This window comes from Diceros bicornis, chromosome 19, assembly GCF_020826845.1.
Source record: "Diceros bicornis minor isolate mBicDic1 chromosome 19, mDicBic1.mat.cur, whole genome shotgun sequence".
Classification (NCBI taxonomy): Eukaryota; Metazoa; Chordata; class Mammalia; order Perissodactyla; family Rhinocerotidae; genus Diceros; species Diceros bicornis.
Window position 1 is genome coordinate 27448038 of NC_080758.1, and position 25814 is coordinate 27473851.

General features: G+C 46.0%; 2 protein-coding genes and 1 long non-coding RNA gene across 7 annotated transcripts in view; all 3 read right to left on the reverse strand.

Moving 5' to 3' along the window:
- Positions 1–5501, reverse strand: part of TM9SF4 (transmembrane 9 superfamily member 4) — a 53967-nt gene extending 48466 nt beyond the window's left edge. Inside the window, exon 1 of the mRNA XM_058562955.1 lies at positions 5119–5501. Coding sequence (XP_058418938.1) covers positions 5119–5133 — 15 coding nt within the window. The 5' untranslated portion in view covers positions 5134–5501. The remainder of the gene's footprint in view (positions 1–5118) is intronic.
- Positions 5502–12051: 6550 nt separating this feature from the next.
- Positions 12052–15496, reverse strand: LOC131418549 (uncharacterized). 2 transcript variants are annotated; one of them, XR_009222919.1, is made up of 2 exons: positions 13709–15496; positions 12052–13503 (listed from the first exon to the last, which is right to left on the reverse strand). It is a non-coding gene; the product is annotated as an uncharacterized LOC131418549 (long non-coding RNA). The 2 variants fall into 2 exon arrangements; XR_009222918.1 differs by having other exon boundaries at positions 13698–15496.
- Positions 15497–15559: 63 nt separating this feature from the next.
- Positions 15560–25814, reverse strand: part of HCK (HCK proto-oncogene, Src family tyrosine kinase) — a 48403-nt gene continuing 38148 nt past the window's right edge. For all 4 annotated transcript variants that reach the window (XM_058562958.1, XM_058562957.1, XM_058562960.1 and 1 more), the window contains exons 11-13: positions 21301–21454; positions 18715–18846; positions 15560–16079 (exon numbers count right to left, since the gene is read on the reverse strand). In XM_058562958.1, the coding sequence (XP_058418941.1) occupies positions 15877–16079; positions 18715–18846; positions 21301–21454 (489 nt within the window). In that variant the 3' untranslated portion in view covers positions 15560–15876. The remainder of the gene's footprint in view (positions 16080–18714; positions 18847–21300; positions 21455–25814) is intronic.

The window sequence follows — 25814 nt, forward strand, 5'->3', positions numbered from 1 at the left end:
TGATCTACTTCAAGTAGAAACCGAGGCCCAAAGATATTAAGTGACTTGCCAGGGCACGCACACTACCTTCTAAACTGGCTTAAGAATTCAGTTCCAATTTGTGATTTGATTTTGGTTTGTAAAAGCTGCTAGTAGCATTTAGAATACCCTCTGAATACAAAACCTCGGGATTTCAAACCCTGCGAGGTCTGTCAGTTTAATGCTCAGGCATAGGTGAGAAATCATGTTACGAAGACAGAGAAGGAAGCAATGAAGAGGAATGAGACAGGATTGAGAAGTCCTTTGTGTCCCCAACCGTGCCCCATTTAGGAAACACTAGTGTCAGCAAATGGTTCAGGGATCAAAGCAGGTTTGGGGGTGGTAGGCGGCTTCTATCATTCGTCTGTGGCCAGATGGCCCTGTTCATCCTGAGTCCTTCCCACCTTCCTGCCAGTGCCCAGAGATCAAAACTCAACTTTCTCCAACATTCTGCAACCTGCTTCTTTAATGCCAAGATCAAAGGGGAACTTTTGTCCAAGTTGTAAAAGTGAAACCAAGAGGCAACTTAATGCCGGCTCTGCCTTCTCTGTACTTCCTGACAGGATTAAGGGCACTCCTTTAAAGGGACTCCTCAGAGAAACACATTTGAACCAAACCAAGGCCTGGTGTTGGCACCTCAGCTCCCAGGACACAGCGACTCCTGCAGAATATGTGCCAGGTGGGGCAACTCGAGAGATAAGACAGACAATACAACCAACAGACAGCACTTGGAAAGACCACGGGACTATGACCATGGAAAGAAATAAAAATCAATCTGATTTTATAGGCATATTAGCAAAAAATCACCTTAAATTCAAGTATTCTAAAGCACAGAATTTTCAACCTGGAATTTAGAAATCATAAAGTCCAAACCGTAACTTCACATACGACATATGTGGAAAGAGATCAATAAAGGCAAAGTAATTTGCCCCAGGCCACATGGTGGATCAGTGTTAGTGTGGGACTAAGCCCAGGCTGCTGACTCCTGCTCCAGTGCTCCTTCCTCAATGGGCTGATGCCCACCCACAAGAAAGGCCCAGAGGAGATAGCAACTTCCCACATACGGACTGGTGGCAGAGTCCAGGCCTCTTACCTCCTGTTCTGGGACTCTACCATCCAGATTCCACCACTAAAAACAGTTCCTATACCTCCAACTGGGGCTGGGGGTGCTGGCTAGCACTGCCTCCATCTGCTCAAAGGAACCTTGAGGTCATTCAGTCCATTCCCTTGCCTCTGGACTGGATCAAACCCAAGTAACCTCAAAACAGTGTGAACCGACCCAGATTCCACTCCTAGGTCTATACCTAAGAAAACTGAAAACAGACATTCACACAAAAACTTGCACATGAATATTAATAGCAACATTATTCATAATGGCCAAAAAGTGGAAACAAACCCTATGTCTATCAATGGATAAAAGGATAAATAAAATGTGGTCTATCCATACAATGGAGTATTATTTGGCCATAAAAAGGAGTGAAATACTGATACATGCTACAGCTTAGATGAACTCTGAAAACATTATGCTATGTAAAAAAAGCCAGACACAAAACACTACATATAATGTGATTGCATTTACATGAGATGTCCAGAATAGGCAAATCTACAGACAAAGTAAACTAGTGGTTCCCAGGGACTGGGGAGAAAGAGGAGTGGGAAGTAACTGCTAATGAGTTTCTTTTTGGGGTGATGAAAATGTTCTGGAAGTAAATAGTGGTGAAGGTTGCATAACTTTGTGAATATACTTATAAAAACCACTGAACTGTATACTTTAAAAGAGTGAATTTTATGGTATATGAATTATGACCAATAAAAAAAGGAAAAAGGTAAAACCCAAACAGTATGAACAATGATATATGTGAAGAGAAGTATACAGAGTTTTGTTCTCCAAATAGAGGTTTCTAGACTCCTGAGATACCTACAAATGTACTCGATGGTCATTTCCCAAGTTCCACCAAAATAATATTCCCCAAAGCATATTCCATATGCTCAATATTTCCATAAAGAGTGAGATATGAGCCAGCTTCTCATCTCAGACCCTGCTAGATCAATTTGGTACCATGTAACTTTATAGAGTCGTCCAAATCCAGGGCAACAGGAAAGCAGGAAAACTAGAGAGAGCTTCAGTTTACACCAGCCATCTATTCTCATGATGGGAGAAGTCTTGCCCTGCAGGTTCAGGAAACACCCACTGTGCTAGCACAGACCTGGGAGGTGGCAGCTGAGCCCTTGGGGAAGAAGAGCCATTCACTAAGGAAAAGGAAGGAGGGAACAGCCCATAAAACACCACTTGAAACTTGCACCCACAACCCTAACTTTCAACACAAAATAACAAACCCAAAATCCAGCCTGTTCCCACGGTCACTGAATCCACTAGCTCAGTTCCTCTTTGGTTCTATGACTTGCCTCAGAAACCCATACACCCCAAAGCAGATCCACATACCTCCATCCCCGGTGGTTGTGACATATGCTATGTGTACAAGGGTGTGGGGACTGTTCTGACTTCGTGTAATAAAGTGCTTGACGCAGACCAGACTCAAGTCTATCTGTGACCCCACTTTGCCTGCTACACATATCCCCCTGTAATAAACTTGTTTCCAAGTCTTTTCACTATTGCATCACATGTGAAATTTCTCACATGTACCCTTTAAACTGGCCTCTCTGGGTCACTGTATACATTACATCCTCAGTTTCTTGAAATCAGTTACAGTATTCACCATGAAAGCAAAGGACATGACAAACGCTAAATCGCTCTGCTTAGAGTAAAACCCAAACTCCTTCCCATAGCTCTGCAGGCTGAGAACAAACAGCGCCCCTAGTGTCATGTTCTGGAGGAGGTGGGAAGGGGGAGCACCCTAACAGAACAGTCTATGTGAAAATGCGGTCCACAGACTACAAACTGTAGTCTATAATCCACCACAATTACAGGCGTGCTTCTACAAACACAGCTGCTGCCGCCTCTCACCAATTTCATCTTCTATCATCTCTCCCACCCTCACCATGCTTCAGCCCCTCCAGCCTTCTGTGTTCCTCAAACATACCAAACATAACATTCTTTCCCACCTTGGTCCTTTACACTTGCCATTTCCTTTGCCTGGAACATTCTTTGCATTGCTGGGTCCTTCTTGTCAAACAGGTTTCAATTTACATCACCTTCTCTGAAAAGACTTCTCTGACCACTCAATCCAAAGTAGTTGCATTACCTTCTCACCCCCAGTCACTATCACTTCACCTTGCTGTGACAGTGTCTTCAAAGCACTTACCACTATCTGACATTATCTTGTTAATGTATTTACTTGTTCACTGCCTGTCTCCTCAGACTAGAAAAGCTCAACTAGGGTAGGGACTTTGACCCTCTAATTCACAACTACATCCCTTGGCACAGAGCAGGCACTCAAATATTTGTCAATTAAATAAATGTGTACCAGAAACATGTACTGCTAACTTATTATCTCTTAAAAAGTTCTGAACAGGGCAGGAATTTCCCAGTGCAATGCTATAAATGCCACTTTATTGAACTTTTTCCCTATGGGAAGAGAGGGTGTAACTTTTCCTGTTAAGTTCTTACGCCATCCTCGTTCTGAATGCTGTCCAGAAAAAGATGGGTTTCGACATACCACTTTTGCGATTTTCCCCACTCGTGGTTCAGACTGAAGTCTGAGACCAGAGAAATCAGGCAAGGCTGTGAAATCTTTTACCTGACCTCTGAGGTGCTAAATAAGGAATCCCTCACTAAATAAAAAGGATAAGCTATCAGTTGGTTGACAGGAGGGAAACTTATTATCAGCCAATAATCCACCCTTGTGTGGAGAAAACCAACACCAAAGAATTTAAACAAGAAACTTCCTTTGCTAAAGTCAGATGTCACTTCCTTTCCTCTTTCTTCCTTTGCATTCACTCCCAGGAGGAAATTAGCTACTGAGGAAGCAACATAAAGGAAGACCTAGAAAATCACTCTGGACTAAGTGACTTCAATTTTGGTTCTGATTTCTTGACAAGCAGGACGTGAGCTGAGCTTCTGGAAGAAAGGCCAGTCCTTCATAGATCTACTTTCAGGGTTCTGTACCAGAAACGAGCAAGTTCTGACCCACTTTCCAGGCACAGGTCTTTTACCTGTACCTTTATCTACACACAGGCTTCATCCTAACGAGCTCCATCCTAATGAACCTTCATCCCTAACTAGCTATGTGGCCCTGTAGGGACATGGGAAGGGAAGGCAGCCAGGGGAGGCTAGTATACTGTTTTTCAAAACGTAGTTCGCAGACCACTTCCATCATAATCATTGGAGTGCTTATAAAAGTGCAGATTCCTGGGCATCACATAGCCCTACGGACTTAAAATCTTTGGGAGTGGTTCAGGAAACTGCATTTTTAACATACCTCCTGACACATATCCTGAGTCTTAACCACAGCAAAGTTTGAGAACCAGTAGGATAAAAGCTCCCCAGGAGAGAGGCAGGGAGTTGATTGAGAGAAGACAGGAGAAATGGTTAGGGAAGGGTCTAGAGATGGAAGATGGGGAAGTGGAGGGCAGTAAGGGCATGCTCTGGGGTAGCGGCAGTCAAGACGGGTGCGCGGTGGGAACAGTTGTGGGTGGAGGTGAGGATAGGGCTCTGGAAAAGATCTGAGACAGGGCTTGGGCTGGGAAGCTGGTCAGAGGTGAGGTCGCATCCGCGGACTGGTCAGGACAGTGGGGAGGCAAGGAGGCGGAGAGAGCAAGGTCTGGACGTGAGGGGGAGGAGCAAGGGTGGGGAAAAATGGGGGGCTCTTCGGAGAGATCAGGGCTAGGAAAGTGAATACTGGAAGACGGGGATCACAGGAGGCGGAGACCAAAGCAGGAATAGGAACTGGCGGAGGCGGTAACTGAGACCTTTCCTCCGACCCAGTGCCTCCCCCAAAACTCCGGGCCGTGACAAGCCTAAGTAAGGGGCTAGGCCGCGAAGGGGGAGTTTACAGGAGACAAGCCCAGTCAGAGACGTCCCTCAAGCCTGAGCTAGAGGTCCCGGAGGTGGCTTGGGTCAGGCACTGGGCGCCGGAAGGTGTTGGGATTCCCCCGGAGGGCCCCGCTCCAGCTCCGGCTCCCGGAGTCTCCTTCACTCACCATCGCCGCCGCCATCTTGGATCCACGTGTCGCCGTAATGACGTCAGCGGAAGTGGTGTTTCCCTGGTTACGGAGTTTAACACTGCCAGGCGCTGCCCGGCTTCAATCACTCCTGCAGTAGCGGTCAGCAGAGGGACAAAGGAGAGTTAGCTCCTTATCGGTAGCCTGGTCTGGGCAGTCAGGTCGCTGATTAGGTGAAGAGAGACGATGGTGTTACTATAGGAGCCATATTAGCTCCTGGCAGAGACTGCTCCTCCCCTCCCCCACACTGCATTGTGGGTAATGGGGTGTGCGTCAACGCGCATGTTCTCTGGGCGCCATCTTTACTATTGGCAGAAAGACCCGTTGCCAGGGTTACCTGAGGCGTGATTTGGGGGAGTGCGGTGGGTACTAGGCTCTAATACCTGCCTAACTGAGAATAGTTTGTAATTGTATATTTAATTATTTACTTGGCTATCCTATATCCTCTACAATAGACTGTAATCCCTATGCGGGTAGGATACTGTCTTTTATTTTTTTAATTTGTTTTCTTTTTTCTCTTTTTGTGAGGAAGATTAGCCCTGAGCTAACAACCGTTGCCAATCCTCCTCTTTTTGCTGAGGAGATTGGCCCTGGGCTAACATCTGTGCCCATCCTCTTCTACTTTATATGGGACACTGCCACAGCATGGCTTGATAAGGATGCGTTGGTCTGTACCAGGAATCTGAACCTGCAAACTCCCAGCCGCTGTGGCAGAGCACGCGAAGTTTAATCGCTACGCCACGGGGGCCAGATTCTCTCGTTTATTTAACTTCACTCTGCCTGATTCTCACCTGTAAAATGGGGAAGGGCTGATTATAATACCTTCATTGTAGGTTTATGATGAGGACCCAATGACATAATGTTACATAGTATGTATTCAATAAATAATTGTCATTATATGCTTATGTATACTCCTTCTGGCATATGGTAGGTGCCCAATAAATACTACACTGCATGTTTACTAAAGGAATGAATGAAAAGCAGCATATTTAGTGGAGGGAGACATTTTTGAATGTGGACTTCACCATGCGCTAGTTACCTAAGTGTGTGACTCAGGCAAGTCACTCAACCTCCCTAAGCCTCAGTTTCCAATATCCAGAAAAGAGGACTCAGAGTCATGGTGTTAAAATAGGGAGAGACCTGCAAGTTCATTTGGTCCATGTATCACTGTAAAGTGGGTACAATACAGTGCTACCTGTGACTATTTCAAAAAGTTCTTAAAAGGATAATAATGATTAATAATAATAAGCACTTACTGAGCATTTACTGTGTGCGGCAGCATTTAGCATTACGCTAAAACCATTCATAAGACTCTCATCTAATCCTATCTCTTGGCAGGGGGCAGTTAAATTCTGATTCCTACTTACAAGCACCACTGTGGTGGATTGTCCGCAAAGATGGCTGCCAACAAGTCCTCCCATCTTTGCGTGAGCATACTGTTTCTCCCACCAAGAGGTAGACTTTTCTCCTCCTGTTGAATCTGGCTGGTCATGTCACAAATGAGGCTTGGCAGTTTTGGCTTCCACCGCCTTGGGTCTAAAGAAGTCTGGCTTCCCTGTTAGAGAGCCACATGGAGAGGGAGGTAGGCCCAGCCAACTCCTCAAGAAATTCTAGAAATGCCAGCTGAGCACTAGACATGTGAATGAAGCCGTCTTGGACATTCCAATTCCAGCTAAACTGCCAGCTAAATGCAGCCACATGAGTAACATCATCCGACACCATGTGGAATAGAAAAACCACCTAGCTGAGCCCAGTCGTTTTAGATTTTTGGGGTGGTTTCTCACACAGCAATGGATAATTGAAACACACACCCATTAACTCCTGTGACCTGCACGACCATCGTGAAGAGTGGTAGAACAGATATTATCCCCCAGGGGGAGGAAGCTTGAGAGACTAGGAAGGGTTTGCCTGGAGTCTCATAGCTGGTAAGCCATAGATTCCAAACTTGCAACCAGTTCTTCTGGAGCTCGAATCCTGGGTGTTGCCCACCATTTCTGAATGCCTGAAGAGAGATGACTGATAAGGAACAAATCTCCATGAATAGCATATTATTTCTCAGTACTTCCATTTTTTCCCTCCTCAACTTTGTGTTTTTCCCAAAGGGCTTTCAATATCCCAATCTCCTTTGGTAACCTATTTCAGAATCCTCAAGCTGGACCGCCTGGGTTCGAATCCCATCTCCACCACTCACTAGCTCCATGGCATGGGCAAGTTACTTTTTTTCCTTTAAAATTTTTTTTTATTGTGGTAAAATATACATCACATAAAATTTACCATTTTAATCCCTTTTAAGTGTACAGTTCAGTGATATCAAGTACATTCACAGTGTTGTGAAATCATCACCACACTCCATCTCCAGAACCTTTTTATCATCCCAAATTCTGTACCCATTAAACACTAACTCCCCCTTAATACTTCCCCCCCAGCCCCTGGTAGAACTACTATTCTACTTTCTGTCTCTATGGCTTTGCCTATTCCAGACACCTCATATAAATGGAACTATGCAATATTTGTCCTTTCATGTCTGGCTTATTCCGCTTAGCATAATGTTTTCAGGTTTCATCCATGTTGTAGCATGTATCAGAATTTCATTCTTTTTTAAGGCATTTGGGCTGATTCCACCTTTTGGCTTTTGTGAATAATGCTGCTGTGAACATGGATGTACACATATCTGCTCGAGTCCCTGCTTTCACTTCTTTTGGGTATACACCCAGAAGTGGAATTGCTGAATAATATGGTAACTCTATGTTTAACTTTTTGAGGAACTACCATATTATTTTGCACAGTGGCTGCACCATATTTCCACCAGCAATGCATGAGGTGTCCAATTTCTCCACATCCTCATCAACACTTGTTATTTTCTGTGGTTGTGTGTGTTGTTTTTAATAATAGCCATCCTAATGGGTGTGAAGATAGGCGAGTTTCTTAAGCTCTGTAAACCTCAACTTCCTCATCTGTAGAGCACAGATCACAAAAAACCTTACCTCATAGGATGGTTCTGTGGACTGAATAAGTTAGTATATGTCAAAAGCTTAGAATAGCGCCTGTCACATGGTAGATGCTGTATACATGTTTGCTATTATTATTCTGAGGTCAGTAGGGCAGGCCTTCTTATTTCTGGAATGATGGAGACATTAATATAAAGAGACATTGAGGAACTTGGGACAAGGTAACCCAACAAATCAAAAGGGGGCTAAGGCTTGACTCAAATCCACTGAGTTGCCTCCTTGCCTCTGCTGTACGACCAATCAGACAAATAAAACCAAACCCAAACCAAAGGGATCTTACAGTAACATCAGGGCCTGTAGTTCCAGACACCTGTGCAAGTGCTTCTCTGAGGAAAATAGGAAGGTGGGGCTGGGCTTAGAAGAAGCAAATCCGATCCTTAGGTCTCCAAGGAGAAGGGTAGGATGTACTAATCTGTGTTCTTCTCACACTGGTTTCAATTACCTATTGCTACATGGCACACTGCTGTAAAACTTAGTGGCTCAAAACAACAATGATTTATTATTTCTCTTGATTCTACAGGTTGGCAATCTGGGCAATTCTGATGGTCTCGCCTGGGATATCACATGTGCTCTCATCTGACGGCTCAACTGTTGCTGTTGGGTCCAAGGTGGCCTCATATGTCTGGGTGGTTGGTGCTGGCTGTCAGCAGGCCTCTCTCTCCATGTGGTCTTTCATCCCCAAGGAGGGTAGCCTAGGCTTCTTTTTTTTTTTTAAACTTTTTATAATTTATTTTTCTCCCCAAAGCCCCAGTAGACAGTTGTATGTCACAGCTGCACATCCTTCCAGTTGCTGTATGTGGGACGCGGCCTCAGCATGGCCGGAGAAGCGGTGCGTCGGCACGCGCCCGGGATCCGAACCCGGGCCACCAGCAGTGGAGCGCGCACACTTAACCACTAAGCCACGGGGCCAGTCTAGCCTAGGCTTCTTCACACTGTGGTTTCAGGGGTCCAGGAGGGTGAGGGTGAAAGCTACAAGGCCTCCTAAAGCCTAAGCTTCACAACTCCCGTAGCATCAGTTCTGCCACAATCTATTGGTTGAAACAAGTCACAAGGTGAGTCCAGAGTCAGAGTGGGAGGGACCACATAGGGGCATGAATTCAAGGAGGCAAGATCCGTTGGGGTCATTTTGTAACAATCCCCTGCGCTATCCTTGCCAGTCCCCTCTCCTCTCTCTCACCTAGGCCTCTGAGGAGGCTTCTGCCTGGTCTTCCCTCTCTTTTCCCTTGTCATCTCTCATCTCTGTTCTCCATCCAACAGCCTAAGTAGTGTTTTGAAAACAAGAATCAGACCGTGTTTCTTCCCTGTTTAAAACTCTTGAGAGCTTCGCATTGCGATTAGCATAAAATCCAAGTCCTCACCATGGCCTGCAAGGCCCTGCATGATCTGGCCTCATCTCCCAGCATTCTCCCCTTTGCTCACCCGGCTCCAGCCACACAGACCTCCCTGGACCCTGCCGAGCTCACCTCCACCTCAGGCCTTTGTACTTGCAGTTCCTCTGTCTGCAATACTCTTCTCTCAACATTTTGTGTGGTTAGCTCCTTATTATATTTAGGTCTCAGCTCAACTGTCACCTCCTTAGAGAGGTGTTGCCTGGCCACGTATATATAGAGATATAGTTTAGTTATTTCCTATTGTCTATCTCCCATGAAGGCCTGGACTGGGCCTATGTTGTTCCCAACTGCATCTCTGTTAAGTATGTGCTCAAAAAATATTTGTTGAATGCTCGCATTATGAATTAATCTCAGGCCTCACTCTATCAGTTGGCAATAGATCCAGCTGTAAGGAAGATCCTCCGGAATAACAATGGCTTGACAAGATGGCCTTCCTCTGTCTTGGTTTGATTTTCCCCAGAGGCCAACTCTGAGACAAGGACTCAAGCAAAAGTAGTTTATTTGGGAGGTGAAGGGACACCAGAAGCCAATGTTGTGCAGGAGCCGGCTTGTACTGCTTCCAAGAGCCGATAGTGAAATTTTCAGGAATTTTGTGAGCCGATCATTAAACATAGGCATTATTGAAAACTAAATTATATAAATTTAAAATTAATAAATGATATTAAAAACAAAAGTATTCAGTATTCAAAACTCATCACTTCCTAATCATTTTACTATATTTTACTATTATCTATGTTCTTGAGGTTATTTACATCTATTTTATGTGTGTGATAGAAATACTGTTAAATGGTGTGCTACTGCTCCTCTCTTCCAGCTCTGTGTTCAGTGGAGCTGGGTTGGTAGCAGAGCCAACTTATCCATTAACACAGTTGGCACAGTGCACAAGGCCCATGATACTTTTAGGGGCCACAAAAATCTTTAAAAGAAATTAATTTCTTTTAAAATCAGAAGGCAAAAATGAACTTTGGGGTTAAAGGAAAAGTTTGCATATATAATATTAATATATTCATCTTTATATCAATGTAGTTGTTGACTATAATTTATGTTTATAAATAAAATACATTTATATTTATATTTGTAAATATATTTTATGGAGGGAGGGTTCTAGAAAGGCAAAAGTGCCTAAGGCCCATGAAAATCATAATGTAGTTCTGGTTGGTAACTTGAAATTGGCCGTAGTGGGAATATTTACACCACAAAAATCAGCAAATGCTACAAATCAGGGCTCAAAGTTTTGCTTTGTTAGCAAAATTTTTCTGTGAAGGGCCAGATAATAAATATTTTACACTTTGCAGGCCACGTGATTGTGTCACAACTATTCAACTCTGCCTTGTAGTACAAAAGCCATTAGAGACAATAAATAACAGGCATGGCTGAGTTCCAATAAAACATAGTTTGCCAAACCCTGGTCTAGACTTAAAGGGATGGAGAAAATGCTAATAATGCAGGCTAAACTTTAAGTGTGTTGTGTCTGTTGCATTGTGATTAGCACAAAAATCTGACGGTATTTGAAACTCTTACCTTAGCAAAGGAGTTGCTCATATCATCGACTAACGAGTGAAGGTGTGATATACATCTACATTATTTCATTTTCATCTGATTCATGAATATAAATGAAACTATCAACCCACATTCATGTTGGAACTATACTTGGAGAGGGTATGTTGTCAAGCAAGTTACCACTGTGGGTAACTGAAGCTTAATCCTGTGGGGAAACTCCGGGAAATAATGCAAAACACACACCTCCGAGTTATCCCACACAAGAGGCAAGGGAGCTGGGGTATTTATATACCAACTCCCAAAGGTCATTTGTTGAGGACGATCTCAGAGGGTATTAATTCCTTAGCACTTTTGGCCCTCTGGGAACACTGCCAGCTGAGGCTTTTTGCAGTTTTAGAAAAAGAGCCCACAGGCACAGTGATGCAGATAATGGCAGCTAAAAGTCCAGCCCACTTTAAGGAATACTGATAGTACATGCCACACTCTCTGAGGTCAGAGTCTGGAGGACTGTCCTGGCTGATATGGTGGCTGTGGCTAAAATATCTTCAGAGATCCAGGCTCCGTCCAGCTTTGCCATCTCCAGAGTTAATTCATTTCCCTCAGGGTCCACAATAGAGCTAAAGCTCCAGACTTTACATGTACATTCTAGGCAGCAAGATAGAGGAAGAGATGAAAAATAAAGGGCAAAGAGCTCACATCAGTTGTCTTTTAAGAAAGGATCCTGGAAGGTGCTAACCACACTTCCACTTCCAACCCATTGATCAGAACTTAATCACATGGCCACACTTTGCTGCAAGAGAGAGTGGGAAGTGTAGCCTTCATCCTGCATTGTCCTGGGCCCCTGATAAAAATTCTATTTCTCTGGAAGAAGGGAGAACATGGCTATGGGGACAACCAGCAGTCATTGCCAACCCCCAAAAGGGAAGGGATGCAAATAGAATGCAAATTGCTACAGCCTTATGTCAGAAAATACTGTGATGAGGATAGACACATGACAAAATTGAGGGCCCAGATCAGGGAATAAGGAGGAAGTTTTATTCCAAGTCACGGGGAAAAAAATGAAACAAGTGCTTTCCCTATATTTAAACTCAAAACTACAGCTAGAGGATAGATTGAAGCAAGTTATCAACATCTTAGAACAGAGCATTGTATCCACGCCTTCCTTCGCCAACCTCTAGGGGAAGAGTGCGTGCAGTTTTCCCATAGAATTGGTGGCACACAATTTATCCCCATGTTTTTGTTTGTTTGTTTTATTTAATAGACTTTATTTTTTTTAGAGCATTTTTAGGTTTACAGAAAAATGAGTAGAAAGTACAAAGTTCCCATATACCCTCTCATCCAGCTCTTCCTTTCCCCTGTTATTAACATCTTGCCTTAATGTGGTGCGTATGTTACAAATGATGAGCCAATATTGATACATTATTAACCTCAGTCCATAGTTTACATTATGGTTCTTTGTGCTGTACATTCTGAGTTTTGACATATATATGATGACTTCTATCTATCATTAAGAGTATGATACAGAACAGTTTCACTGCCCTAAAAATCCCCCGTGCTCCACTTATTAAACCCCTGGCAACCGCTGATTTTTTTACTGTCTCTGTAGTTTTGCCTTTTCCAGAATGTCAGATAGTTGGAATCATATAGTATGTAGCCTTTTCAGACTGGCTTCTTTCACCCAGCAATATGCATTTAAGGTTTTTCCATGTCTTGATGGCTCATTTCTTTTTATCACAGAACAATATTCCATTATATGGATGTACACAGTTTGTTTATCCATTTACCTGTTGAAGGACATCTTAGTTGCTTCCAAGTTTTGACAATTATAAATAAAGCTACTACAAATATTACTGTGTAGGTTTTTGTGTGGACATAAGTTTACAACTCCTTTGGGTAAATGCCAAGGAGCACAATTGCTGGACCAAATGGTAAGAGTATGTTTAGTTTTGTAAGAAACTGACAAGCTTTCTTCCAAAGTGGCTGCACCATTTTGCATGCCCTCCAGCAATGAATTAGAGTTCCTGTCGCTCCACATCCTTGCCAGCATTTGGTGTTGTCAGGGTTCTGGATTTTGGCCATTCTCATAGGTGTGTAGTGGTATCTCGTTGTTTTAATTTGCATTTCCCTGATGACATATGATGTGAAGCAGCTTTTCATGTGCTTATTTTCTATCTGCATATCTTCTTTTGTGAGGTGTCTGTTCAGGTCTTTTGCCCATTTTTTAATTGAGTTGTTTTCTTATTGTTGAGTTTTAAGAGTTCTTTGTATATCTTTGGATATCAATCCTTTATCAGATATGCGTTTTGCAAATATTTTCTCCCACATTGGAGCTTATCTTTTCATTTCTTCACAGTGTCTTTCTCAGAAGAGACCTTTTAATTTTAATGACGTCCAATTTATCAATTTTTTCTTTCATGGATTTTGCTTTTGGTGTTGTATCTATCCCCACGTTTTCTTCTTCTTTCCTGTGAGAGGGATAGATCAGAGTGTAGGGCAGTGTAAGCTGAAAGAGCAGGAGGGCAGGAATTGACCTCTTTATCTTGCGCATATAGCAACAGGCTCCAACTCTTGAGATCCTGTCTCAGTCAGCCATTTCTATAGTAATGCTATGTAACAAAACAACCCTAGAACTCAAAGGCTTATAATATTAAGCATTTACTTCTCTCTCACATGTCCATGGTCAGCTGGGGTTCAGTTGATTGAGGCTGGGCTCAGCTGGGTTTAACTTCAAGCTGCAGGTTGGGTCCAGATCTGCTCCACATGCCACTCATCTTCCTTGGACCATGTTCTTTTCAGGGCAAAAGGCTGGAGGGCAAGCCCAGCCCCACAAGCACATTTCAAGCCTCTGATTATATCACGTCTGCTAAGATCCCATTGGCTAAAGCAAGTCTCATGCATGGCCAAGCTCAACATCAGTGGGGCAAGGAAGTGTACTCCTCCTATGGATTAACACACAGCAATCCAATGCACCACAAATCCTGAGTGCAAATTCCTACCACAGGACCCTGGGCTCTGCTTTCAGATACCCAAAACACATCTTAAACCAGGAAGCAAGAGAGAAACTTGTAATTACCAACCAGCTACCAATCTAATGACCAACTGCTAGCTTTATTTTCCATTGTTCTTACAGCCAGTTCCTAAGCGCAGACTCTGTGCTATCTAGGGTATAGAATCAGTTCAGTATAGGGTTCCGTGGGACCTGGCGGGTGCTGTGATGTAAACCCTTCAGAGAATGCAATGATATAGAAAGGTGTCATTTGCTCCCCATCCCACTGTCCACTTCTTGTCATCTTTCCCCCTACAACAAAAGCTAACTGCCGGGGACTTTCACCTGAGGCAACATGCAGAAAGGGCCACTACCTCGTTGTCTTCTCTGCGTCCTTCCCAGGTCTCCCTCTCTTCCACTGAGAGCTTCCCACGCAGGGTACCAGATACCTCTCAGCAGCCACATCTCCAGAGCACGGGATTCCTGCAGTGGGGGATACCATCTTAACAACCACAACGGCTGCTTGGCCATGGGAAATGCCCCCAGCCCTGGTGGTGATTCAGACTAACCAGCTCACGCAGCAGTGTGGCTTGTCAGGAGAGTCAGCGTCCCAGATCATGAAAAATCATTCCTACCATCCTGGCAGACCCAGCTCCTTGCAGACAAACTCTCATACAGCGTCCCAGCGCCAGTGTGATAGGCAGAATAATGCCCCTCTTGAGAAAAGAGGTCCATGTCCTTATCCCCAGAACCTGTGAAGATGTTACCTTCCATGGCAAAAGGGACTTTACAGATGTGATTAAGGATCTTGCAATGGAAGATTCGTCTGGATTATCCAGGTGGATCCAATGTTCTTACAGGGCTCCTCACAAGTGAAAGAAAGAGGCAGGAGACTCAGCGTCAGAGAAGGAGACGTGATGACTGAAGCAGAGTTTGGAGGGTCGAGCAGAAGGAAACCAACAGTCAAGAAATGTGAAAGCCTCTAGAAGCTGGAAAAGGCAAGGAAATGATTCTCCCCTAGAGCCTCCAGAAGGCATGCAGCCCTGCCAACCCATTTCAGACTTCTGACCTCTGGAACTGTAAGATGATAAATGTGTGTTGTTTTAAGCCACCAAGTTTGTGGTAACTTATTACAGCAGCAATAGGAAACTAACCCAGACAGCAACTATTTTTTGGCAGTGAGAAAACTTTGAGCATTGAACCCCACGTCTCTTCACACTACTGGTCTCTGGGAGGGGCCTTCCCCCTTTCTGACTTGTCATCCAGCAAAAAGGCAAATAGGAGCCGGCCTGGTGGTGTAGTGGTTAAGTTCGCACGTTCCGCTTCAGCAGCCCGGGGTTCACGGGTTCAGATCCTGGGCCGGACTTATGCACCGCTTATCAAGCCATGCTGTGGCGGCGTCCCACGTAAAGAGTAGAGGAAGATGGGCACGGATGTTAGCCCAGGGCCAATCTTCCTCAGCAAAAAAAAAAAAAAAAGGCAAATAGACAGTCAGGAACCGGAAGGACGAGAAAACCTGGCCTGTCAGTAAAGCCTTTAGCATTCATACCTTTTATTTAAATATTTATTTCATTATTTTTGAAGTTTCCCATCCAAACCACAGCAGTAACTGGAATCCAACTGTCCCAGGCAATAGAAATGTCAACTTGGGGTTTCCTGAGAACGGCAGATTGTGGATTGCTAGAGTCAAAAAGAGATTGTCCAGTCCAACCCATCCACCTGACAGATGAGGAGCCGTGGCTGGAGCAAGGGCGGGTGTCTGGGAGCGGGAAGGGTGAGTGGCACTGGGAAGACGGCGCTGGAGCCACCTCACAGGCCTCGCCCCAGCGCCGGCCGGCCCTGGCCCCACCCATCACGGCTGCTGTTGGTACTGGCTCTCGGTGGCCGTGTAGAAGTCCTCCAGCACACTCTGGATATACTCGAAGGTGGGCCGCTCCTCAGGCCGGTTCTTCCAGCAGCGAGTCATGATGTTGTAGAGCTCCTCCGGGCAGTGCTCTGGTCGAGGCATCCGGTACCCGCGCTCCAGTGCCCGGATCACCTCAGGGTTTGACATCCCTGAGAAGGAGCAATGGAATTAACAAGGGAGGGACCGGGGACAGGAGCCCAGGAGTGGCAGGCACTGTTGCCATCACTCCCCACCTCCCCATGGGAGCTGAGCCCCTCCCACTGGGAAAGCCAAGGACCCCTTCCCCAGCCTCCCCTGCCTCTAGGGCAGGGGCATGGCACCCAGTTTTGGCCAATGGGAGCTGAGGGGGAGTCTCCTGGGAGACTTCCAGGAAAGGTTTTCCTCCTGATGAAAAGAAACTTTGAGGGACACACCCTTCCTCCTTCCTTCGGACACTGTGAGACAACGTGATCCTTGGAGCTGCAGCAGCCATCTGACCACGTGCAGAAGACACTCACAGAGAAACTAACCCAGAGTCCTGAGAGCTGTTGAGCAGCTGAAACAACCAGTCACCAATGCCAGACTCCTTATTACGGGGAATAATAAGTTGCCTATTGTTTCAGCCACTCTTAGTTTGTTATTTTCTTCCTTGCAGACTAATGCATCTTAATGGATACAGGGTTCCATAACCCATTGCCTGGTTTTCACTGGTGTACCCTCAAGACAAGACAGTCAGGTGGCCAGACTTGATGTCACCCTATGAGTGAGACCATTTCCTTGTTCAAGTAAAGTTTATGTTAGTTATCTTTAAGAACAACCATTTAAATGTCTATGATCCCCTAATTTTACATTACCCGTCTTGAACTCCAAACTCATATATCCAAATACTTCTTCAAACATCTTTACTTGGATGTGTAAGAGTCACCTCAAATTTACCAGAGCTAAAACAGAACTCTTGAGTTTCTATCCCTAGACCATCACCCACCCAGTTGTTCAATTAAAACCAGGAGAATCATCCTTGATTCTCTCCCCCTCACCTTCCATATCAGCAAGTCATATCCTTTCTTCTTTTAAAACGTAGTACCCACCCATCAACTTATTTCTATCACCATCACCACTTCTGCCTGCACCACTGCAGCAGCTGCCACCATCTCCCCAGCCCCCAATCCACTCTCCACGCTGAACCAAAGCATCCCTTAAAGCTGCAAACCAGATGATGTCACTTCCTTGCCCAATACCCTCCAATGGCTTCCGGACACTTAGACTAGCATCCATTCACTCTTCACCACGACCAGGGACCTTGCCTGATCTGGTCCCTGCCAACCTCATCCTCTACTGTCTGCTCATTCCTTGCCTCCAGCTACCTGGCTTCCTTGCTCTTCTTCAGGCACACCCCAGGCCCTAAGAGCTAGCAGTGCCTTCTGCCTGGAATCTTTTCCCTAGATCCTCACTCAGCTGTCTTTCAGCTCAAATATGACCTACTCTGAAACGTGCTCCCTGTCTGCAGGAGCCCCACGTCTCTTCCTCTCACATGTCCTCACGAGCAGGAGCTCCCTACAGCAGGACCTCATCTCTCACTGTATCCTCAGTGCCTAACACACAGCAGGAGTGTGATAAATACTGATGAATGAACCAACCAAGTGTCTTTAATTTCTAATCTTCACAACCACCTCTGCAAGGTAGACATCATTACCTATATTCTTTACAGGTGAAGAACTGGGGTAGGTGAAGTGAAGGGAATTTCTCAAAGTGTAGTCATTGATGGGGACAAGATCCAAATTTAGGACTGTTTATACAAAAAGTCAGGGACTCTTTATATCCACCTTGCCTCCTCTGCCCGGTGTTCTGGCTACAGATACCCCAGGAGACATCCCAACCGAAAAGGGACAGAGAATAACATTATTTACTGGGTCCCAGCAATCTACATGTTGGGTATATCTTTGCATACCCTTATGGTGTACTCAGTGTAGGGTACTTCCCATAACCACGGGGATAAATTCATCCACTCAACAGTTACTAAGCACCCACATGTGCCAAGCACAGAGGTAGGCAGTGTGATGCACCAGTATGGAATCCAGACAGGATTTCCGGCCTTATGGAGCTCAGTCTGATGGGGAAAATGTAAACAAATATAGAGTTATCAATTGTGATGAATGCTATGATGGACCAGTATAGGGTATTATGAAAGAGGAGGACGGGGACATGTATGGTACTTTAGATGACTGAGTGGTGGGGTACAGCATGAGAGGAAGCTGGAGAAGTAGGCAGGGGCTGGATTATGCAGGATCTGCAGGCCATAATTAGGAGTTTGGAATTTTGTCCCAATTATGTGGAGAGATCATTAAAGAATTAGAGATGGAGAAGGGACAAGATCTGATTCACAACTTTAGAAAAATCCCTCTGGCCGCAAGTGGAGAATGGCCTATAGGAGAGAGCAGAGAAAGCAGGGGGACTGACTAGGAGCCACTGCACCATCGGGGTGAGAGGCGATGTTGGCCTGGATGTGAAGGGAGGCTGTGGAGTCAGAAGTGGGCAGACTTGGAATATGTTCTGGAGTCAAATGGCCAGAGCCCTGCGACTGCTTGGATGTGGAGTAAGAGGTGAGAGAAGAGGGAGGGCCAGGAAAGCCCCCAGAGTTCAGGCTTAAGAAACTGGGTGGATGGTGGTGCCTTCACCTGAGATGGGGCAGGCAGGGGAGGTGGTGGGGGCAGGATCAAGAACTCAGTATGAAATGGACAGATTGACAAAGGGAGGGAGCCAGGCTGGGCCCTGGAAGCAGCCCCAAGCTGATGCCCCCTTCCCTACCTGGGTAAGGGATCCGGCCGTAGGTGACGATCTCCATCAGCAGGATACCAAAGGACCAGACGTCTGACTTGATGGTGAAAGAGCCAAAGTTGATGGCTTCAGGAGCTGTCCACTTAATGGGGAACTTGGCGCCTGTGGGGTTGGACAGAGCGGAGTCAGGGGACTCCAGGAAGCAGTCAGGGCTGAGTCTCTGCCAGGGAGAGCGAACAGGACGGGGGCACAGCTGCGATTTCCCTCAATGTGGCTTCTGCGGAAGCAAGGAATGTCCATCCTGAGGACAGATGGCTAAGTGGGGAGGAGTGGGCAGAGGGTTCTGGGGTGCGGCAGGGAGCTTACTCTCTGGGGCCACCTTATTGATTCAGCTGACTCCCTAGTGAACTACAGCTCCTGAAGAGGGGAGGCCTAGAGGTCAGAGTCCTGGGGACAGCAGGACTTTGGGGGCCCTTGAGTCCAGGCTGCAGCAGATGCCTCAGCCCCCTTACCCTTGGCAATGGGGGAAGGGAAGATTTTGGCCTTGGCCTCTGAGGTTTCCACAGGCCCTGGATGTCTCCCCCTGCTCCTCTCCTCCTGCCTGGTCTGGGATGGGCTTGGTTAACCTTTGGTTAGTGATTTCTCTCTCAATTCCATTGTGGTTTGTGAACGTGGTCTATAGGATACATGTTCTTTGGACTTTGGTGAGACCTGCTCTATGACTGAGTACACAGTCAAGTTTGGAAAATGCTCTGTGTGGATTTTTTCTCCATCCCTTTCTTCCTTGGGAGGGAGAGAGTTTTCTTTATTCCTGCTTACCCTCCCCCGGGTTTAGAAATTATCCATTCTACTCTTATTCTTTTAGCGGTTGCCCTTAGTTTAGATTTTGTTTTTATTGAATCATAACAAACATGAAATAAAGTGCACAAATATTTCATATACAACTTAATGCATCTTTATATATGTATATACCCTTGTAATCACTACTCAGATCAGGATAGAGCACACTTTCAGCCTTTCAGAAAGCTCCCCCCCCCCCCCAGGGGCCGGCCTGGTGGTGCAAGTAGTTAAGTGCGTGCGCTCCGCTGCGGCGGCCCGGGGTTTGCAGGTTCGGATCCCGGGCGCGCACGGTGGCACCGCTTGGTAAGCCATGCTGTGGGGGCATCCCATATAAAGTAGAGGAAGACGGGCACAGATGTTAGCTCAGGGCCACTCTTCCTCAAGGAAAAAATGGGGAGGATTGGCATGTTAGCTCAGGGCTAGTCCTCCTCACAAAAAAAAAAAGACAGCTCCCTCCCAGTCAATACCCCCATTCCAGGTTACCACTATTCTGATCCCTAGCATCATAAATGAGTTTCACCTGTTTTTTTCTTTAAGCGTTTTATTGAAATATATTCACAGACCATACAATTCACCCACTTAAAAGTTTTCAATGGGGCCGCTCCCACGGCTTAGCGGTTAAGTGCGCGCGCTCCGCTACTGGCGGCCCGGGTTGGGATCCTGGGCGCACACCGACACACCACTTCGCCGGCCGTGCTGAGGCCGCGTCCCACGTACAGCAACTAGAAGGATGTGCAACTACGACATACGACTATCTACTGGGGCTTTGGGGAGAAAAAAAAGGAGGAGGATTGGCAATAGATGTTAGCTCAGAGCCGGTCTTCCTCAGCAAAAAGAGGAGGATTAGCATGGACGTTAACTCAGAGCTGATCTTCCTCACACACACAAAAATTTTTCCAATGGTTTTTAGTATATTCACAAAGTTGTGAATTTTGGAATATTTTCCTCACATCCCCCCAAAAAATCCCCACAGCAGTCACTCCCTATATCTTTCCAACTCCCCACTCCAGACCTAGGCAACCATTAATCTGCTTTCTGTCTCTGTAGATTTGCCAGTTCTGGACATTTCATATAAATGGAATCACACAATATGTGGTCTTTGTGTCTAGCCTCTTTCACTTAACATGATGTTTTCAAAGTGTATCCATGTTTAGCATGTATCAGTACTTCATTCCTTTTTTATAGCCGAATAATATTCCATTGTATGGCTATACCACATTTTGTTTATCTGTTTTTCATTTGATGGACATTTGGATTGCTTCCACTTTTTGGCTGTTATGAATAATGCTGCTATGAACATTCACATGCAAGTTTGCCTGTTTCTGAATTTTATAAAAATGGACCCATCCAGCATCTGCTTTTTTTGTCTGATTTCTTTTATTTCGATATTATGCCTATAAGAGTCATTTTATTGCATGTAGCATTGGTTTATAATTTCTCATTGCTGCATAATATTATATTGTATGAATACAGCACAATTGATATATCCATTCTACTATTTATGGACATTTGGATTCTTCCCAATTTTTGTCTATTATGCATAAAGTTGCTCTTACCTTTAATTTCAACATGCACTTGCCTAACTAAATCTAAAATTGATCAGAGTCACTGGATGAGACTGCAGACCAGGACACTATATCCAGAAAGACTCCATCTTTGCACAGCTAATACTGGGACTGACCTTTGAATTTTATCGATCACTTTCACTGGTCTCAACTCTCAACACTCACCACCCACCCAAGTGGGCCCCACGGGGCCCTCGGCGGCATTCCCTACCTTCCCGAGCCGTGTACTCGTTGTCCTCGATGACCCGCGCCAGGCCGAAGTCAGCAATCTTGCACACCAGGGACGCAGAGACCAAGATGTTGGCGGCTCGGAGGTCTCGGTGAATGTAGTTCCTGTGCTCGATGAAGGCCATGCCTTCTGCAATCTCCACCCAAAACAGAGACACTCTCATCCTCAGATCTGGCCCAGCCCAAGGTGGGCCCCACCCAAAAGCAGAAGAGGAATGGGAGTATGAGAAAATGGGAAAACGTGTGTGCCAGCTCCCCGTTTTGTGTGGGAGGGTCGCAGGATCATATTGGCATTCCTCTGTCTACCCAGCCAGGTTGGGAGGACCCTCAGGGCCTGGGTTAGTTTGGGGGCTTCTCTAGAGTGCCGAGACTTCCAGAGAACACCGAGGAAATAGCAGTGGCATATTTCTCCAGGACCTACACACACACACCAGGATACTATGAAGAGCTTTCATTTCCAACCCCCTGTCTGGGGAAAACCTAGGCTCATGTCGTATTCTGCTGTATCTCTTATACTTTCTTCATCCTCGAGCCTGAGTAGGGAAAATTCATATTCATTCAACAAATAGCTACTGAGTGTAGATATGGTAGGTGCCAGACAGGTTACTGGAACAGGTGGTGAGCCAGGCAAAGCCCCTGCAGGTGGTAATAAGTACCACAAAGAAAGATAAAGCAGGGTAACAGGACAGGAAGTGTAGAGGGCTTTTTTGAGTAGAGTGGTCAAGGAAGACTGCTTTGAGGAGGTGAAATTTTAGCAAAGATCTCAGTGATGACGGTAGGTTTATCAAATAAGAACGTTCCTGGCAGAAAGAACATCATGTGCAAAGGCCCGGAGGTAGGAATGCACTTGAGTGTTCATGGAACAGCACAGAGGCCAGGGTGGCTGAGTAGAAGTTGCCACAGGGAGCGGGGGGGAGTTGAGGTTGAGAGGGAGGTGGCTGACGGTGAAGAACCTTGTGGGCTATGAGAGGAGGTTGGATTTTATTTTGAGTGCAAGGGGAAGATAGTAGAGGGTTTTAAGCAGGAGAATGTGACACAGGCTGATGTATATTTTAATGTCATTGTGGCTGCTGAGTGAATAATAGACTGTGTGGAAGATTCTTATTCACAGTGCGGCCCTCGCAGCCTCTGATGGAAAGATGTGGGATTTTTTCCTTAGAGGCATTTTTCACTTACAAGGGTTTGTGCAAAAGAGATTTAAGATTCACCCTCAGACACCCAGGAAACTGCACTTAGTTTACAAACTGGCCTTCCATCTCCCTGAGGCAGGTGTCATCATGATCTCTGTTTTGCAGAGAAGGGATACTTGTTCCAGATCACATTGCCAGGAAATTCTGAATGTCAGACTCAAACCACTCTGTGGATTTCCAATCCCAGTGCCCCATGCTGCCTCTAATTACCCAGAACTCCAGTGCTCTGGAGACTGCAGCTGGGCGCAATTGCTGAGATTATTGGCGGTGGGGGCGGCGGGGCTGGGGCAGACAGACCAAACCAAGGCGCCAGCCTGTTCGAGGTCTGAGGCAAGAGGGTGGCGCACTTGCAGGAAGTGGCCAGCAGGGGGCACCCATGGCTGTTGGAACTGAGGTCTGAGGCTCCAGACTTGCCAACAAAAACGACTTTCTGATTTCCTTTGTGGTAGCTGGCCAGGGGTGGGGAGAGACAGAGCCTTGGCCTGGGGGGTGTGGGAAATTTATAAGGAGTCCTTAGATGAAGAGTTAACAATGGTTATTACATTAATGGCAGACAGTAATTTATTCATTTATTATGATACTTAAGTAGCATTTACTCTGTGCTTTGGGGGAGATACTCTTTTTTTTTTTTTTTAATTTTTTGTTTATTGCAGTAACATTGGTTTATAACATTGTAAAAATTTCAGGTGTACATCATTGTACTTCTATTTCTGCATAGATTACATCATGTTCACCACCAAAATACTAATTACAACCCATCACCACACACATGTGCCGAATTATCCCTTTCTGGGAGATACTCTTGCTATCAGCCCTATTTCACAGGTGAGAAAACTGAATTCCAGAGAAATAAGCACCCGGCCCAAGTGGAGACCAGGATGGGAAATCAGACAGCCCTGCCCAGGGTCCATGTGCTTGTCCGTTACTCTACCTGAATTCTTGGCCTCATATTTGGCACAGAGCAGGCACTGATGGCTGGTAGTTACCATGTTTAGCACCCACTGGCAGACGCTCCTGTTATGGATTCGCACATGAGCTCAGTGGGGCAGGTGGGACTAACCCTACTCAGGAGACAGTAGAGGATGGTGGCTAAGTGACTGTGGAGTTGGACCAGCTCAGCTTGAGCCTCATAGCTCTGTGATCTCAAGCAAGCTGCTTCACCCTCTGTGCCTCACTTTTCCTTTCTGTAAAATGGGGACAATAGAACCTTCTTCTGAGGGGTCATGTGAGGATTAATACTCTAAGTCTACATTAAGGGCTTAGAACACTGTCTTGCATATAAGTATTCACTTCAATAGTGGCTATTAATGCTGTTGAGGAAAGCGGCACTCAGAGAGGTTCACCAATTTGCTCAGAGCTACACAGACAGAGCTGGGATCAAAACCAAAACTCTCCGTGATCCCTAAGCCCATATGCACACAGAGTGTTGCTTCTCAAGGGTTTCTCAACTGAACGAATAATGGATAGGTCTACTGGGTTCAGGGTTGATCTAAGAACTGGGGGTTGATGTGGTGGTGGGATTTCATGACCACCAAGTGGGCTGCCACGATGTCGGGCATTGGAACCTGGGTTTGCTTCTGAGAGTGTCAGGGAATCAGAGAATCCAAGCTGGAAGGGCCTGTAGGGATATTCCAGCTCAGGGCACTTCAAACTGAATCCCACTGATACCTCAAGGTCATCTTGGGGGTGGAGAGACAAAAGAAAGGCCACCCCCTTCCCCCTTCAATCAGAGCAGCTCTGTTTTGGCCTATTTTAAAATATTCAGCTACTGTGTAAGATTCATTTGACCAACAGAGTTATGGCTAAAAAAAAAAGCTTTCAAACTTGAAGACCACAGATGTGGTCCAATTCCCTCATTTGACAAATGGAGAGACTGAGACCCAGAGTGGATCCGAAGTGGTACAGCCAGTTGGTGACAGGGCCGGGGCACCCTCCACTGCACCAATCTGCCCGTCTAGGGCTGGAGGCACAGGCCAGGTCCCCAGGTTGGCTCCCTCCTGTCCCTGGGCTCTGAGTCAACCTCTGCTCCTGGATGCCCAAGAGTCTGGAACCTCTTTCTCTCCCTCGCTTTCTGTTTTCCCATCTGTGAAATGGGGAGAGTGGCTCTTGCCCTAGTCTGTGACTCTCTGCCCAGCAAGGTTTCTGCCAGTTTGATGGTTATAATGTAGCAACAGGCCAGACTATTGTTTCCCCGAGGACAGGGCCCACGGAAGGGAGAACGACAGCCCTTGATTTGCATGTGCCTCTGACACTCCAGGCTTGAAAGGTAAAGCCTTTATTATACCTCTGGGCTCCCCAGGATTTGCATACTCAAACGAGTTCTGCCTTAGGCATCTTCAGAAGGCCCAGCCCTATGCCCAGGTGCACAGCTCCCTTAACACCCTCCAGGCTGCAAACCACACCTCCCTCATTTTTGCCAGCCCTGGGCTCCAGCTGACCAGGCTGAGCTCTTGTTTTTCCCCTTGGGGCTTTGGCACAGGCTGTTTCTTCTGTCCAGAATACCCTTCCCTCTCCTGTTCATCTGCCTAACTTCTACTCTTCTTGAGGGCTCAGCCTAGAGGCCACTTCCTCTGGGAAGCCTTCTTGGATTGCTCCTGGACCAGGTTCCTCCAGCTGTATACTCTCATCACACCCGTTTCCTCCCCTGTTTTCCCATAGACAGGAGAAAATGAGAGAGGATAGAAGTGCAAAGAACTCAGGCTGGGGGTGAGAGGAGCTGCAGAGAGTGAAGGGAAGATGAGAAAGAAAATGGGGTTGTAAGAAGTGTTTCTGTGATTTGCATCCATTATTTATTTTGCTGAATGCTGCATTCTCTTGACGCTGAGCTGGGACCACTTGGGTAACGGCTCTCTAAGACATTCAGTTGTTTAATATCTGTGAACTCTGAGAGGATAGCAATACTTTCCATTTTGTTCACTGCCATATCCTCCAAAATTAACATGTAATTTAGGATATGTTGCCATATGCCCCAAGCTACTTAACCTCGCTGGGCCTCAGTCTTCTCATCTGTACTTAACTTCTTCTTTATGCCTCAATTTCCTATTCTGTAAAATGGGATGACAGTTACCTACCTGTGGCCTGTTACATCAGTGGCCCCAATGAACCTGGCTCCTGGGACCCCTGCCCTTGTGCCATCCCCTCCCACACTGACGCTGGGCTTGGCCCTGTGACTTCCCTTGGCCAGTGGGACATTAGCAAGCAGGGAGCAAGCAGAGGCTTCATAAGCGCTCGCACATTAGGGCTTGGTCCCCTGGAAGACTCCCTCTTGGAGCCTCGCTGCCACGCTGTGAAGGAGCTCCCGCTGGAT